The 18248-nt window shown below is 38.1% G+C and overlaps 1 protein-coding gene across 11 annotated transcripts in view; it reads right to left on the bottom strand.

The window, feature by feature from the left end:
* Positions 1-18248, bottom strand: part of ENOX1 (ecto-NOX disulfide-thiol exchanger 1) — a 359067-nt gene that overhangs the window by 55632 nt on the left and 285187 nt on the right. For all 11 annotated transcript variants that reach the window (XM_032099804.1, XM_032099803.1, XM_032099812.1 and 8 more), the window contains 2 exons: positions 11675-11781; positions 8280-8397 (listed from right to left, as the gene is read on the bottom strand). In XM_032099804.1, the coding sequence (XP_031955695.1) occupies positions 8280-8397; positions 11675-11781 (225 nt within the window). The remainder of the gene's footprint in view (positions 1-8279; positions 8398-11674; positions 11782-18248) is intronic.

The raw sequence follows: 18248 nt of genomic DNA, 5'->3' as shown, positions 1-18248 counted from the left end.
GACATGTTGGCAATGGCTGATGATCCCTGGAAATAATGGTGAGTAAGAAGGCACCTAAATCTCCACCTCAAGCAATATCTGCAAACTTCTCTAATGTGCCAGGGTGAGAAGGGCTTCTAAAAACAAGGGCATGAGGGGCAGAGTGATTAAGAAGATGTAACCCCAAGATCTGAGTTTAAACACTAATAGAAATGATCTTTCTCTGGAGGTCAGAAATAACATTTAGGCTAAAGCCACTCTTGAAGGAATCTGTTCTTTGTGCTCTGTTCAGAATCAACCATCTTCAATGTTATAAATAGGGCTCATTCTCTTGAAGGCTAAATATGAAAGAAAAAGCACAGAAGTTTTATATTGGAGAGGGCACTCTAAGGAAGGTCACTTTATAGAAAGCATGAAATGTAATTTGGAGAAGAATGCTAATACCAGCTATATCAGATTGTGAGGAAGCTGAAAACAGCATATGTTCTAATATTGTCTTTTATTGATTTTGCTGCCAACATCCCACTTCAACAATGTTACAGCTGCACTTCAGGACTCTTAATGGAGGGGGATGGAGAAAATCAATATACAGAGCTTGCTTCTGCTCCCATTGAATTCAGTGTGAGTTACATTATTAACTGCAATGAGCAGAGGACAGAGTTCAGACTGTTTCATCACTTTGTGTTTGTTTATTCTTTCCCTTTTTATTTAACCTCCTGAGGGGCAATGTGTATTTTTATCCTATGTTTTGGAAAAGTCCCATTTAAATAGGGCAATCCCTTATCAAACTGTAAGTTTACATGTTAGAAATGATGTCCTGCTTTATGAAACTGAATGAAAAATTATAGCCTGTATCATGAATTGAGAAAGTTGTAATAAAAGATAAAGGATTTGAAATAAATTCTTATAACAAAATCGTTTTTTTCTTAAAAATATTTTCATTCCAATATGAAGCAAATAGAAGCAGTTTAGTTTTCACTGACTTGTAAAATATTTCTTTCAATGTACATTGTTTTCTCTATTACAAATAGACGGGATGTACCTGAGCTTCTTTTCACTATTATTTTAATGGTATTTACACAAAATGAAATATGCTAAAATTATCTCCAAGAATTATAAGCATCATCTTCATTCCAACAACATGCTGTTAATTTTGTTCTAGCATGAATGCAAAACATATTTCAACATGCTGTCAAAATGAGACACTAAGAATGTCAATAAAATAACACTAAAATAAATGTAAATTTAGACTGCTGTCACAAGTGGCTGCTTGGTTTTGTGAAGATGTTAGGTTGCTATAGCATTTTCCATAGCAACTTTGCATCTTATTACATAAATAATCCCTCAGTGTCCTTAAAGCTTACTAAAAACAGGATTAAATCTATTCTCATATGTAATGATCCTGCATAAAACCTTATCAGTATGAAATACCCAGAAAACTTGATAAATTGTAATCTAGATAATAGTATTTCTGGCAGTGGAAAAGCATCAAAGCACAACAGACTTGTTTCGTAGTAAACAGGACAACCTCCTACCCCCCATGTTAGGAAAATGCCTTTGAAGTGCCTGTTTCCTCAAAAATTTGGAAGTTAGATGAAACCCTTCCCTGCTGCATCCACAGGACAGCACAGACCTCCATCCCAGAGCCTATGTGTTGTACATGATCCAGAAGAACTGGCCCAGTACCTGGGACAGGACAAGACTGTCTTTACTCCCCAGGGAACTACAGCCAGCCCTGATTCATCAAGACTTTTCTGCTAAATTCAGCTGCACAAGAAGCATTATTAGAGGCAAATGGACTTAAAACCAGGACCATAAAATTAGGCCCCTGCCTACATGCTGTCTGAACTTCAGCCTATTTTTGTAAAACCTGTGGGAAAAACGAAATGCATTTTATAGCACAAAATTGGAGCCTGCCTGATGATAACAGCTCTGAACTGGCATGCTGTGAAAGACACTAGAGCAGAGTTTTCCCAGCATAGAGGGAGTAATCATCTTGTGCTGCTTTCTAGTGATCGCCCCTGATGGTTCCAGGGAGCAAAGCTGATTGTCTGCTGTGTCCAGAGCATTTCCATTCGAAGGGAAGATACTCTGCTCACAGAGCTCAAAAGGGCTGTTCAGCTGTCTTCTCTGGCAGACAGGGGACGGTGTCACTACAGTGATGATTCAGAGCCTCATATTTTAAATTCGTTCTTTTCTTTCAGAAGGCTTCTCAAACCTGGTTGGTAGCTTCTGTTGACAGGGTTTATTTATTAATCACTGCAAGACTGCTTATGACACCAGCTTCTGATGGCTTTGAAATGGTACCACTTTATTTAAGGAATAAAAAAGCAATGTTAGCCCATTAATTTCTAAAGTAAATACATTTTATTACTTTACATTATGTTTATCAATAAGTACTTAAAAGGACAATAGGCAAATTATGGGTTTGTTAAATACCAGTGAAATCTGATGCCAAAAGGTTCTGGGATGGGGAGGTAAGGACAGAAAAACAAAGCAGACTTTTGCTTGAAACAAAATCTCCCACAAACCCAAAAGGTTAGTCTTACAAGGAAGGAAGGGAGAATTATCTGATCTCTGAGATCAGGAGGAAGAAGAAGATTTGACATGAAATCTGCTGTGACACTTGTTCAGTTGGAAAAAAAAAAAAGGAAGACCAAAGCTCAGCTCCACGCAGCTGGGGCTCGGCGATTTCTATTCAAAGTTTTAACAAGCAATATAAAGCTTTCCTACCAGTTTAATCCGCCTATAAAACACAGCTTCTGTTCCATGTGTGTATCACTGCATTCACAAGAGCCTTAGAAAAAGCAAAAGAGGATTGAATTGCAGAGAAAAGATGAACAAGCAACACACAGATCACTCTGGTGTTGTTTCAGGCTTTCCTTGAAGACTTGCCAGGCTTGCAACTTTCAAGACAGACTTGTAAACAATATCCCAAAGCCTGTTTTATGCTGTGTGGACCAGGGTGTGATTTTCAAATACTGACTTTTACAAGGACTTATACTCTTCTGTGAGATGGACTGCCCACTATTCAGCCTGTCTCTTACAGCAAGTGACATAGCCGATGCTGCAAACAGGACAGATCAGTTCAGGACAGCATTAAAGATCCAACTTCTGTGTTTAAGTTTGGCACCCCCTTTAAGTATGTTTGAAAATGCTGCCATAGAGGATGTCCTCCCTAACTTGCAAAGCCGCACCAATCTTATACGTTCAAACTGGGCTTGCATTATGTAACTTGCAATTTATTATTTGCACACAGTTCCTGAGATGTTATTAAGCTACTTCATCAGAGGTAGTACAATGGTGGTGAACTGCTCCAGGGGTCCAATGTGTAGGCTATTGCAAGTCCGTTGAGCTGCAGGGAGGCCTATGCCAAGAAACTTATCATCCATGTGGACAGAACAGGCAGTGGCTGAATGAAAGGAAGAACCATTGCCTCCATTTGATATTACAGAACTGAGATAACACGAATTCATTGATTAGTCCAGGCAGGGGATATGAGCTGGGATTTGGCCTAGAGCTCTGGGATCCCAGTCAAACACCTTAATCACACACTATTCTTCCTGCACCCCTCTGTGAGCACAGTGCATTTCATTCTTCTCTGCAGCACCAGCGCCAGTCTCTCGCTGAAGTTGGAGTTGCTAGAATTAATGGCATGTTGCTGTGTACTGCAAAAGCAAAAGATTAACCCACCTCCCCTTACAGTAAAATTACAGGTGCTTTGTAGGCATGAACCAAATTCCAGCTCTTCTCCACAACACACATCTTCACTAATTCTTAAAATCACTTTCGAGGCTTTTACATGTGGTTCCTTACTCCCCGTGCCAGCAGGTGGGAGAGGAAGCATCCGTAAATCCTGATGATTCTGAAGATTTTTGTACATCCTCTAGACTCCAGCACTGAATCTCCTTTTTCTCCCTTGAGCTAATGCTTCAGTAGCTGCGTCTTGACTTTCAAAGATATTAACTGAGTTGCCATTCATCATTATTATTTTTTTTCTTAGCAATCTTCCAGCTTTACTTCAGCAATCCTCTTGTATCTTTCAAACTCCAAAATCCACATTGCAGAAAAATCACTGTTTAAAGGCTGAATTTTGGGGAAAAAAAAATTAAAGTAATAGCTGGTCCCACGAGTGAGATTCACTCAGTCTCAGGTCAGACTTTTGCCAGCTTTGCCTGGAATATAAATGACTTTTAGTCTGTGAAACCAGGAGGATTTCCTATAAACCAGGCATATATGACAGTTGAACAAAATTATTGGATACCCTAGTATCCAGTAAGTAGTTTGCAGTAGTTTTAGATGATCTCCAACATAACAAACAAGTAGTGAAGCCTTCCTTTTCCTTAAAGATTCAGCTTGTAGAATAGAGTAGGGTACTGACTAAGCCTGGGTAGAATGACCTGTAAAATACCTGGAACAGCAGGTCTGCGTGCAGGAGGCAGTGGCCCAGGCCTGCAGTGTGGACTGGGGAGTGGAAGACAGGTTTAGGAGATTGGAGATGCCAGTTCTCATTCCAGATCTGCCACTGAGTCACTGATAGCAATAAATCAAGTTCATTAATAGCTAGCAGAAGCACAATTCGCAGATGAAAGAAGAGGATTTGAATCTAGAATGGAGGGACACACTTTGCAAGAGGTCCCTAAGGACTTGTTCTGATTGTCACAAGACCAAATCTTCCCAAACAAAGGTCAGTTTCTAACATGCACCATGATTTGATCTCTTGCATGACATAATACGTAGCATGACTTGAAGAAAAATGCAAACTATTCTTAGTAACAGGTTATTCATCCCCAGATGTTATTGTGTGCTAAGGTGTCAGCTACCTGTAACATTGCTCTGTGTCCTGCTTGCAGCTGGGATACAGTTAATTTTCTTCCTAGTAGCTGTGTTTTGGATTTAGTATGAGAAGATTGTTGATAACACACTGATGTTTTAGTTGCTGCTAAATAGCGCTTTCTTTAAACCAAGAACTTTTCAGTTTCCCATGCTCTGCCAGTGAGGAGGTGCATAAGAGGCCTGGAGGGAGCAACTTAGCCAGAAGGATATTCCATACCACAGAGCTGCTAGTATGCTCAGTATATAAACTGAGGGGAGGGGCATATTGCCGCTGGGAGACAAGCTGGTGATTGGTCAGAGGGTGGTGAGCAATTGTGCATTACTTCTTTCCCTTGGATTTTATTTCCATCTCTCTCTCCTTTTCATCACCATTACTACTACTACTACTACTACTACTACTACTACTACTACTATTATTATTATTACCATTATCATCATCATTATATTTTGTTCAATTATTAAGCTGTCCTTATGTCAACCCACAACTTACTCCTTTTATTTTCCGATTCTCCTCCCCATTGCACTGGGCTAGGGGAGTGAGCAAGCAGCTGAGTCATGTTGCCAGCTAGGTCAAACCACAACACTCTGAAACCCAAAGTCCAGCAGTTCTGGACAAGCATTCAAGCACCAAAGTACTTCTTCATGGTCTCAGGACTTAGATGTGTTGCGCTTTTTTCAAATGCTGGGGCTGGCATACACCTTCTTTTTCTCAGGGTGATTAATAGGTTTCTCTTCAGACATCCTAGAGGAAAGTTTTCATTCTAACTACCTAGCTGTGAGAAGATGTGACACACTCAGTGTGTTTTCTTCCAGAAAAGAAGAAATTATGCTGGGAGACTCCTGAAACTACACTTTACCGAGACAGAATGAGGTCTTAGAACCCATTCTAAATTGTTGAATTAATTAAGCCTTCTTGTACTAGCAGCGACTTAACCAGGCAAACCACTGAATAAAAGACCTGACACAGGTGTTAAAGCCTGAGGGAATCTCTGTCACTTATTATAGTTTTGGGATGGTAACTTCCCAGCAGTCTTGCTCCCACTGCCAAAAAGGGCAGGCTGAAAAGTAATGTCCTCAAGAAAATTGTTGGAATGGCAGAACATGCAGTCCAGAGCTCTGGAACCATCCAAATCAATTCATCATGTCTCACTGCTTCAGCTGCTTTTGGATTTAGACTTTTAAACCTTTATGTGTGCATGCTGTCCTTGAATTGAAGTGGCACAATATCTTCATGTTATTCAAGTCTTGCTCTTCCCATGGTTAAGTACTTAGATAAAAATTTTAAGAAAGGAGTTTAAAAATAAAGAAAGTGACAATGTTTTCTTACTGTGCAGGATGATTTCTTTGTGACAAGACTCTTTAAAAGACATTCTTCATACAACAGAGGTTACTGTGAATACAAATAGCCACTCCAGTGACATAAAGTGGTGGTTCTGGAATGACATACTCAGAAAGAGAGGAAAAAAATGAAAAAGAGAGGGCAGCTAACACAAATAATAATTTTTAAAAATGTCAGAAGATGGAAAAAAGAGTCACATAAGAATAATAATAAAAAAAGTCTCAGTTTACTTTCATTTACCAGTGTTTTATACCCAATAGCTCCTTTGGTTTAACTCCAAGTTCCCTCTACTGTCATTGACAGGAGAACCAAACGCACTTGCTTTAGTTGAGAGTGTAGTGTTGAAAGAAGAAAGCCATAACATTAATTTTAGAACTTGATGACTATGTATGCAGCAGGATAGATCAACTCCACTGAGTTTAAGAGGATGATGAATGGTACAGCAACCAATGATGGACGCATACTCAAGTGGATTCATATCATTAAATTTTGATTTAGAATGCAACACAGTACTGGGTTTGCTCAAGTGGCCACATTGTAACAGTACAAATAACCTGAAATTGTTTTGGATAGAATGCTGTAGAAATCTCAGATATCAAAACTTTTGACAGTAATGTCCTTTTTCATGCATGAAAACAAAACATGCTTTCCTATCTGTGATGTTACAAAGCGAATGACCAGCACAGCTCTGCCCTAAGCATGCATATATTAAACCTGGCTGAGCTGGTAAGTATTACAGTGCAAAACATTCCTGCTCCTCTTCTGGCATGCATGTATGTATTTCTGGCTCTGCCTTCCTGTTGTTAGTTTTAATGACTTTTCTCTATGAGAGTGGACACAGTCAATGTAAAATGATTAGATAGTCATAAAAATTGCTGATTCCTAGCAGTTCCTTGTTTGCAATGACCCACTGTCTCAGCTTCAAACACTCTGCTAATGATATCTAGAAAATAAAAATCCACACAATTAGCCCAGCAAAAATTAAGGCTGCCCTTTATGGGTTTTACTATTGCATTTTTCTTCCAGGAAAAATATTAAATCTCCCTTCAAGAGAGATGTCACAGTAAAAATTTCTTTGCTAGAATGACACTCCTTCCTTTGGTCTTTACTTCTGGATACCTTCAGCCTCATACAGTATCTTGTCATGGGAGGAGCCAAAGAGTTCTTCTCTCTGTAAGCTTGAATCCACACTTTTCCACTGGCATATATAAATGACTTGAAATATTTAAAGGATGAAATCCTTTCCTTTCATACTACTGTGCCTGTATGAAAAGGACTAGATCAGGATTACCCTAATGGAGACTCTCATTTTATTTCCATATCATTCCTTCCTTCTTTATTTTCCTGAACTCTCACTGCTGCCTGGCAGTTTCTAGTCATGTTTTGGCTTCAGCTCCTGAAAATTTCATTCTTTATATGAGTGTCTAAACAAGCAAACCCTTGTTAGCAACTCACAAATTATTAGCCAATGCCAAGAAATAGAGCAAAGCATACATCCAGATCATGTTACCAGTTAGTAACTCTGTCAGCTTCTGAGCAACCTCTTGGTGTCCATCCTGGATAGCAGAGTATTTGTAGAAGGCTGATAAAGCTGCTTTTTTTATTCACATTACATGCACCCTTGTTCTTAGACTCATGATAGTTACCTAATGAGTATCTAATTCATGCAGAATGCAGTACCATATTCTGAAATTGGTACTCTTATAAAGGCAGTATGCAACCAAAAAATCCACCGTTAAAATGCTATTTCTTAGAGTGATTAGGGATTATTATGTCTTTGTTGGAAAGCAAGCTAAGGCTAAGAGAGTACTGACCAAAGAATAACTTGAACTGGTCTCATAATAAAGTATTGTTACAACCATGGAATGTAATGCTGTCATGCAAAACTGCAGAGAGTGCAGTAAGGAAACATAATGTTTCCAGCCAAGGGCAGAACTGGAGAATTTTCATCATTATAGAACATAGCAGGTGACAGACATCTCCTAGAGACAGTTTGCATCATTCAAATAACTAATTTATGAGAGTTTAAAATAAGATACTGTCTTATATAATCGGGTATCAACATGTCATTTCTCATATGTAAGCTTTTGTTTGCTTTTAATAAAACAACACTTCATATATTTACCTGAATCATCTACTCTCAGCTTTTTACTGGGATTGTCACCACTGTCATCATCGGACATTTCCATCTCCTCTTCCCGGCGGATTCCCATGAGCTGTTCACTGTGAGCATTTCGAAGCTCCTAAAATCCAAAATTACCTTTTGTCAGTATTAACATCCATAAAGTCATTATGCATTATTATTATCTGTTTTTAATACTGATCTGATTTTAATTATATGTCATTTATCATTGTAATCATATTTATTTGTGTATGAATATTTATAACAACAGAAGCACAGGGAATTCTTCCTGTGAAAGAGCTGAGTTTATCAAAGGTAGCTCTCAGGCAAAACAAGACAAAAAGTGACGTTCCATGTTGAATGATCTTTAGGTCTGCTAAACATAAGAGAATGTTTTAACAGCAGGGATAACACTTAAAATTGGTGTATAAAGCAGACTGATAAGGAGATTGTCAGCCTGCTTAAGGTATAGCTAATTCTTGCTTCCCTCTGCCACTTGAGGTATGATTAATTTGGCCAAATGTAAGTGTCTCCAACACACAAAGTTTATTAACTAAAAGGCACCCGAAAAGTGCCTTGTTCTCTCTGCCAATTGCAAAGGGAGCTGAGAGCAGCCAGTGCAGATCAAGAGCTCGGCATTGTAAGTGCCTAATACCGGTCAAAGGAATCTCACCCTCTGTCCCTATGCCCAGATTGCCTCATATTTAAAAGACCCAGTCCCATAACACTAGCCTGAAAATCTTTGCATCTTGGTCCAAAATGAGTGGCAGCAGGGACAGCTTGGTCGCCGGGCGACCGCTGCAAGGGCAGGCAGGCAGCCCCTGCACATGTCACCAGGAAAAGGATCAGCAGGCACGCGGGCTTTGTAGGAGTCTAGACGGTCTTTGTTCTGGGTAGAAAAGCTGGCGCGGGTGTAGCGACTGCCTTTTTAATGGCAGCACTGAGAAGATTGAGAGGACTCTATTTTGTCCTAATAATCCTGTCAGGTGTAACATGGGGATGCTGCACTGTGATTAGTGTAGGCTTTGTCCACCCGCAGACAGCTAATTTTTCTGCCAACAAAGAGCTTAATTCCCAAAGAGGTGGTTTGAAATCTTTGAAACAAGCGAGAGTTGTGTGGAAGGAGGAGACAGCATTGAGGAGTCCGACAACGGCTTTGTTCAATTAACAATTACCTGTCAGAGAGGGGCTGCGTGTAAAAAAGGGAAGGCATTTATCTTGAGCTGTACCCTTGGTTCATTGGCAGATCTCAAATATTCTGAAAAATGTATCTGTGCCCATTAATCCCAGCAAAGTCAAGAAATCTAATTAGTGGGTGTTTTACAGGAGAATAATTTCAAACTTTAAAAAAAATTATTAAAAGGCTAAATTGTTAACCAGTGTCTAATGAAATCAGAAGTGCCTCTGGAAGAAACTGGCAAGCCATTTCTGAATTCCTCATTGGAAAAGGCCACCTGCACTTTTTCCTGGGGAAGTATACTTCTTACATGAGCAGATATCTGCTTACATTTACTCCCTCATTAGTGGACAAATGTCCTTGATGCATCAGTGTCTACATTATCAGCAAAGTCAATAATTTTCTATGGAGAATGTCTATGTATATGAGTCTTTTCTTTGGGCTTGGGTTTCTAGCAAAGCTTTTCTAAATTCAGGAAAAAACCAGAAGGTGATCAAGTAATGAAACAAATCAACAGATAATATCATGGTTAGAAGATACAATTTAAATCAAATATACCATTTGGTATATTCCCATCACATCTCATATCTGAAAAACAGGCATTTCCGAAATATATTAGTTTAGCTAGATGCTTTGCATCATTTTGAATTTTTTTTTAGTTGTCCTTTTCTTAGGAAAAAAAAAGGCAGTAATGCTTGAAAAAAATGAGTAGAGATTTCAGGAAAGTCCAACTCTTACACATTTCAGTTTATTACATATTTAGAAACCAGCAAATGAATGATGCACCACATCCCTTTACAGAAAGTTAGTTTAAGAAGGGATGATCTTATTATAATTAAAATAATCTACTAGCAAATATTTTCATATTTCTCTAAAACACAAGACAAACATCAATCCCCAACTTCCCAACTTTCAATTGAACAAAGGCATTATCCACTACATATATGAAATATTTGTGAACAAAATGCAAAATACAGTTTGTACCAATAAATTATGCTAACATTTTATTTTAAGTGTCCCATTATTGAAGTAATTTGGTATTCACCATAATAGCACTGATAATAAAGTATTCGTTTGGTATTCATGTGGATGTTACATTTAGTGCCATTGGTATTCAACTGTAATTTAGCATTAGTTAATGGACACTTAAAATGTTATCCAAATGATTTGTATCACAGCACTTCAGTGTTTCTCAAACTAAGTGTACAACACTTATTTTACAAGTGTACTACAAAATAATTAAATAAGTGCACCTTACCTTCTAAACTTTTTATTCTGAGACAGAGAAAAATCATTTAGAGGACTGTGATAGTAACAATCAACACACTGTACTACATGAAGGTAAACCAAGTGTATGTAAATTGCTGATATTGAAATCAAAAAAAAAAAGGAAGAAGAAAGAAAGAAAACAAAGACAGCGGTACTTACTTTTTAAAATACAGGCTCATAGCGTATATACTGAATTAAAATCGAAAGCTGGATGACCAAAACACAGGATGAGGTCTAGCACTTCCTTTGCTGCCACTCACAGCAAGGGGAGTTAGAATCCCATTTCCTCTGCTCATGCTTATGACAATCACACATGCATGGTCCCACATTGCTAACTCCGTGTGGTTGTATGATTACATTTATACTGGTTTCTTTGCAAGCATAATATTTAGAATCAATACAAGTGATGTATCTACTTTTTTAAAGATAAACATAGAACAAATGGGAAGGACTAGGTCACAGTTACGGACTTAATATGCTTAAGTCATTATTTAAGAAAGAAATTTTTTATTTTATTTTCCCTCAAAGTCATCTTATAATGACCATAAGATGACAAAGCAAAAAAAAAAAAAAATCTTTGCCACAGAATTCTTCTTTTAAAAACAGATCACGATGACTCCTAAATTCCTTATTTGAAAACACTGTTCCTAATTTCTCTACTTCCGTTTATTATTTTAGATAGTAAACATAATCTTCTAATGATTTCCCAAATTTTGCATGAAAAATAAAACCACATTGCTCCCTGTCTTCATGTTATTTAATGACTATTATCATAATGAGAGCAATGGGAGCAATTCATACTGTAGACGAGACTGTAAACGGCCAGTTGATTAACAGCTAAAATGGTAGCTGTAAATATTGCCAAATACACTATGTCCAGCTACAATCACACTCGTTCTGTGTCAATCCAGCTGTGAGATGATGGATAGAAAGTAAAAATAAAATCACCAACCTCAGAATGCTTTCGCCAAATGTCTATGTTCTTTCGCTGGGCTTTCGAGAAATGGTCCCAAGCTTTTTGTCTGGTAGAAGCGTTGAAAACGGCGACAATCTGCTCAACTTTGGTGAACAAGGAAGTCAAACAAGACAAGCAATTTATGTTGTGATCACTATAGAGAAGCAAAGCAAAGACACTAGGAGTCTATGGATGATGTCATTACTGAAACAACATCATCAATATCCATCCAATGATGTGTCTTTTGTACTTACATTGTACCAATGTTGGAGATGTCTCCCTTCAAGTCTGTCTCCATAACTTTAGTCTACACAACTTTTAACTATGCACCAAGAACCAGGCATGCAGCTGCTTCCCCGTGATGTCTGCTGCCACTCCCTGTGCTGGCACACGCCTTTGCATGTGTGGCAATAGGTGTGTGACTACAGAAGTGACCCGAGAGACATCCACCTGGCATGTGTTCCCCGCGGCAGCGGCGTACAGATGGGCTATACTGACGACAGCATGGAAGGCAGGCAGGCTCTGCTTTGAAGGGTGACTATTTGGTAGTGGGAACCTGTCAGCAGGTGGGAAGGGCTAAACCATACATCAACTGCACTCTGTGGCTGCAGCTCCTGCTTCTCCTCTATTCAATATCAAAGGGCTCACCTGTGGTAGATCAGTCTGTGCTGTCTCCATGGCCTATGTATGGTTACATACATGAACAGACACTTTTTTCTTTCATATAAGATGAAGAAATGGGCTTCCCTCATTCAACTCTAATGAATTTGTTCCAAAGCCAAACATCAATATTTAGATCAATTATCTAGGACAATTAAGATCCTCAAGTTTTTAGTATTTGTTCATCTTCTCAGCTGAGAAGATTTTCTCTTAACACTCTTTCTCTTCACTTCAGTTACAAGCAACATTGTCCTTCCACAACAGTCACCTGCCTAAAAATGATTTGGCCAAGATGTAAGTTGCCTTGATCCCAGCACAATTAACTGAAGAAAACACCAATAAAACCAGATTTTCTACAAACAACCTTGGCTGTGCTCCTGAATGAGCAGCTATGCCAACCTATGAAGTCGAACTAAAAAATTCTTCAGCTCTTGGACAAGGTTCTTTGCTATCTACCTCTTTAGATTCCTGGGTGGAAACAATGTCCTTTTTTTATCAAGTTGCAGCTTGCAGCACTTCTTGCTCTTCTCCCTGAAAAGCGGTGGTGGGAGTGCTGTAACACCCTCTGCCCTGGTCCCTCATTTTGCTGATCAAGAGCTTCTCTCCTTCTTCCCTTAAGTCAGAGATGTAGAGAATCTTATCACACATGGTAACCTATCCTTTCTAAAATGGTGAGCTCACCTACTAAAGCAGTTACGTATCTTTCACCTCTAGAACTGAAAGTTAATCTCACTCATTTGAGCACATTTCTTCTATTCTCTGTTTTTTTACCACTTTCAGGTTCCAGAAGATTACAACATTTTGAATGGAAGTTTTTCTTTCAGGGATGGTTAATTACCTTCTAAAGTCATAGAAAATAATTGTAGTTCATTATCTTTTAAAATTAATATGTATAGGTAGTTTACAATAAAGAAAGTGCCTCAGACTTACTGTGATGATCTTATCCATTGGTAATCTGTTAAACTTTTAAAGGTAGGTGTGATAATTTCAGCCCATTAGAACTTGCTTAGACTGAAGAGTGGATGTATCAAGAAAGTTACGCTGTGTATATTTTTTCAATTAATTTGAAAAGAATGAAAATGGTAAAGCACTCTATTATTATGTGTATAGAAATTGAGGCTAGAATTTAATTACTATCGTTGTGTTGATGACCCAGGTGCTCAGAAAATTTTGCTTAATTAACAATCTGTTTTCAGTTTGCAAGTGGAAATTCAAGTAGAAAAAGATTCACAAAGATACAAGGAAGAGCTGGTTTGCCATTTTCCACTAATAAGTATTAATAAGATCATCTGAATTTTGAAAAACATTTGAACTTTAAAGTGTTTAATTTCCATTATGTGAACAGGTGCTAAGATTTATCAAAAGTCATTATCTGATCATTTCAGAAACTCTCCTCAATGGAAACACAGACTAGGAAGATGCCATAGGTTTTTCTTGTATAACTGCAGTAGACAAAGTGAACATTAAAAGGATCCTCTTCACTTCCCTAACATTTAAGAATTAAAAAAAAAAACTAAAGAGGTAGGATAGTATGAGTACAACATGCTAAAAGTCAAGGCATTTAAAGAAACTTTATAAAACAGGCAGTGAGGGATAATAAAAAGGAAAATGTAGAGGAGAATACTAAATTAGTATGTATCAAGGACCAACATACCAGTGCTCTATTCAAAGAAAGTGTCAATGTATATACAGCAATTTCAATATTCACAGCAATCTAGGCTATGAAGCATTGCAAATTCCAACATAAAAGGTCTCCAAGCATTACGTTAGAGCTAAAGAGTAACCAAGACCATGGTTTGACAGTACAGGGAAGTGCCTTCACATCTTTTTGTACTGCACCAAAATCCTGCATTCAGGTGTTACGAGATGGCAATTCAATATAAACCTGCTCTGCCACATTTGTTCTTGTTGCACCAAGACTCATTTATTTTCCCATAGATACCCTGGAACCCTAAAGCTGGCATAATGCTTCTGCTCTGGGAAATTGGAAGACAAGACATGATATACTCACTCCTGATCAGGATCAAATTTGTATGGGTAACTGATCCAGCAACACACAGCCCATAAGGATGGTAGACTCACCCCTAACAGGAAGCCATGAGAGATTTATATTAGCTGAGAAACTCTCCAGTTAACTCATATTTTTTCTGTGTCTGGGTAAAACTTGGCCAAAGAGAGGCCCCAGGTTTTGGGCTGATATCTCCAGAATCTGAGTGAAACAGTCTCACGGCTGACCATGGTTTTCAGATTATTTTCTGATCTCCAGGAAGAAATTTTCAAAACTATATAACAGGTAATATCTATCTCTCTAAGGCACCTTGAACTCCAGAATGCACTGTACTGTCAACTGTGACTGGTAAGTAGAATTATTAAGTAACATGAAATATTCATTGTCAAACATCTGTTAGTGACTTCTATGCTATATCAAATTTTCATTGACCATATGCAAAGCTGTTTCCTTACTAAATTAGGACTTTAAAAACCACATTGTTCTGGAAGGGTCCATAATATGTCATTGTTTTTCCCATCAATATAACTTACAGGATGTAAGTAATTGCATCTTTCCTAATGACTTAGTCTGTGACTAGTAATTTACATGGCATATTTCAGACAAAGGATTATTATCTAATTGTTTTTCTGCTGTGTTATAAATAACTAGAAAGACCCAAAAAACTAAGCCTAGAGTGATATGCAAGTACCAATGTTTAACAAATGTAATGCAACTACAATACACTTTATTAGAGGGGCCAGCTCATAGCTATGTATATATTTCTACAATTATATTAATAGAAAGTTTAAGCCTTAGTTTCTGCTGCCATAAAGAATGCTACCTGAAAAGGTATTGTTATCAAGTATAAACGCAAAATCAACCAGAAAAACTAGGAAAAACAGCAAAAATCCCTTAAACAATGCCTGCAGAAGTTGCACAGAAGATTGTATTAAATAGAAAACTAAAATATCTCCAGGGCAAGAAAATATTTGATACAGGATATTTGAAAATTATACTACCAAAGAAAAATAGAAACCAACGAGAACCAAAGTGTAGCCTCATCTGCAGATTAAGAGGTAGAGAGAACACTTTTACCCTGAATTACATTTAACAAGCAGTCTATTTTAAATACATGATTGAGTGAAGGCTGAAATTTATCCCTGGGTTCAGGAGTCAAGAAGTGCTCAATTTTGCCTTTGCTTATTACATTATAAGATGCCATGTGTATTATTTTATACTATATATATTATAATATATATAATTTGTAATAGAAAAAGAAACAAAATAGAAACTGAAAAATAATGTGCTAGAATAAAAACAAAAGTCTTGGCTGGCAGACAATCGGATTTCATGTAGCATTTTACTCCAAATTCCACCAATTAGGGACACATGATGAAAAGGGCTTTGCACTAAATTACTGCAAGTGTCAGAGTAGAATATATGGCAATTTAGCTCAGAAAAATTCTGTAAGGGTGTGACAGTTGACATGAAGGGTAAAAGAAAAATTCCACCCATAAAATTACAGTGTAAAGGAAACTGTTACAGTAAATGTATAACACGCCTTTCAAATATAGAGTCGCAGCACAGGGAGGATATAGAGTTGGCGTGGTTTGGGTCAGAAGCCTTGCTGAATTCTGACTAAGCTGCAGTCTGCCAATCGATTTGGCTTCAAGCCCAGCAAACCAAGGAATTACAGTAGTCAAGGCTAGATGCTGCAGTGAATGAATTAGAATGTCCAGGTCAGTTTTGGATAGGGAAGAGAATATTTTTGGCAACAGTCCTGAAAGGCATTTGGTAATGAACTGAACAGAAGTTAGCATTAAGTCCAAGGCTAAAATTGTGCATAGGTAAATGACATGTGACATTAGTAAGAGAAATGGTAGACAGATTGTGGAGTAATGAAACATATATTATTTTAATTAATTTGAGCCAAAGAGTCTTTTGGTTGTGGTACTGTTTACTTTCAAAAAAGAATTTGCCTTTCTCACTTTTAGAGCTGAAAACCTGCAGCCTCTTCCTGTTACTCAAATCACATGGCACAGACGGAGAAACAGATGTGATTGCCTTTGACTAGCAGAGGAAAACATAAGAGTTAGAAATATCACCCTGGAGAAGAGTGCAGATAATGCAAAGATGGGTCCTAAAGTAAAGCATACCACAGATTATCAGCTGGATACATAAGCAAAGGACATTATAGATTTGTATAATGAAGATACAAGTTTTGACAGCTATGCAAAATATCTCATTGACACAAATAAATGCCATAGTTGCTTAGCTTTGGTTTTGGTTTTGTTGGGGTTTTGTGTTTGGCTGTGTTTTTAAAAAAAAAAATTTAAAATCCACAGTTATCTGCAAACCTATCAAAGAAATTTGGTCTGCATGCTGCCCAGATGTCTGTAGGTTCCTTAAGTCATGGTGTTGAGATATAGCATGATAAAGGAGAAAACTATAGGACTTCACTATTATATCCCCAAATTCCACATTTTTGAACAGACTGAGAGAATGGTGATTTATCTGCAGTGATTTATCTCCCAAATCATTTTGCTGCGTGGGCGGCAAGCTTGCAAGGATGCCATTCCTCAACCTGCCCTACTACCAATAACTACATCTGTACTAGTGATCAAAACCAGCCAGGGATCATTCTTGTTCCCTGAAACCAGTGGACATAACATGCTGAGTGTCTCTGCAGCAGCAATGCTTCTCTCTCCCCCAAAAGATGCTTTTCTGAGAAACTACTTGGCCTGCATCAAACTCTAAACTGCACCACATTTTGCGGGAAAACACTAGCTGACCCAGAGCAACACCTTTCTTACAGTTGAACAGTATGGGCCAGCCTGCCCTAGCTCAGTTTAATTTAATCCTGCAGACAGAGTCAGTGGGGTCATCCTTTCTAGCAGTCCCACCTTTTCTGCTCTCTGATGCAGAGGTCTCAGCAGTGCAGAGAGCAATTACAAGACTTACCAGAGGAAGAAGGATGTTTTCCTCTTCCGTCTACCCTGTCTCACCTACCTGAATACTAGAAAGAATGTCCTCTCTCTAAATTATTTCTTCTTTTCCCTTTGACTAGTCCTACAGCATTTGAGACCAGGAGGGTGTGTGTCTGGGTTCATGCTTGGTCCCTCTTCCCGTTCCATCTGACTCAGACTGGTCCTAGCCAATCTGCTTGTGTGGGTTATTAAGAGGCTGAGTGAATGTCAGTGGTCTATACATGAGTGATGCAGGAAGACATACTTCTTTCTAATACAATAAGGAGATCCTTCCACACAGACAAGGAATGAAAAAATTACTTATACCACAACACTTACTATAAACCCATGTCTTGTAAGAATATCAAACCCCTGTATCAGCAGTCATTATTTTCCTTTCTTCTTCTTTCAGCTAAGAAAGCCAGTTGGGAACAGTGAAAGAAGGAGCATTATGGGGATACTAAAAGATTATGGGGATACTAAAGAAAGGATTCATACTGAAAAACCTGCGCAGTTACTTGTCTGAGGTATGTATATCAGCAATTGATAGTTCTAGAAATAGAAAAACACTCCCTGTTAAAATTTGAAATAAAAAAAATACAGTTTAATTAAAGAGAGCCCAGTTTGACCTGCAAGGTATTGCTAGAAAATCTGTCTACAATTCAAGCTTTGAAATCTTTTAGGTTGTGAAATGTGGTTTAATTTACAACAGAGAAACTGACAGCTTGGTGTAACCGCAAGAGCTGGCGCTGTGCCATGTGATAAATCACTCGGACACAACAAGACCACTTCACCTTCATGTCATTTCTCAACAAACAGGAGCCTAACATCAGACCAGCACAACACAGCAGGGTAAGTACAAATGTACAGTACCTGCTCTTTCAATGCCACCATCTTACATTACAGAATGGACTTTATGAACCTTGTGTTGACAACCAGAAAAAAACCCTAGAAA

This window comes from Corvus moneduloides, chromosome 2 (genome assembly GCF_009650955.1).
Source record: "Corvus moneduloides isolate bCorMon1 chromosome 2, bCorMon1.pri, whole genome shotgun sequence".
In the NCBI taxonomy this organism is placed as follows: domain Eukaryota; kingdom Metazoa; phylum Chordata; class Aves; order Passeriformes; family Corvidae; genus Corvus; species Corvus moneduloides.
This window is presented reverse-complemented; position numbering and strand designations above follow the sequence as displayed.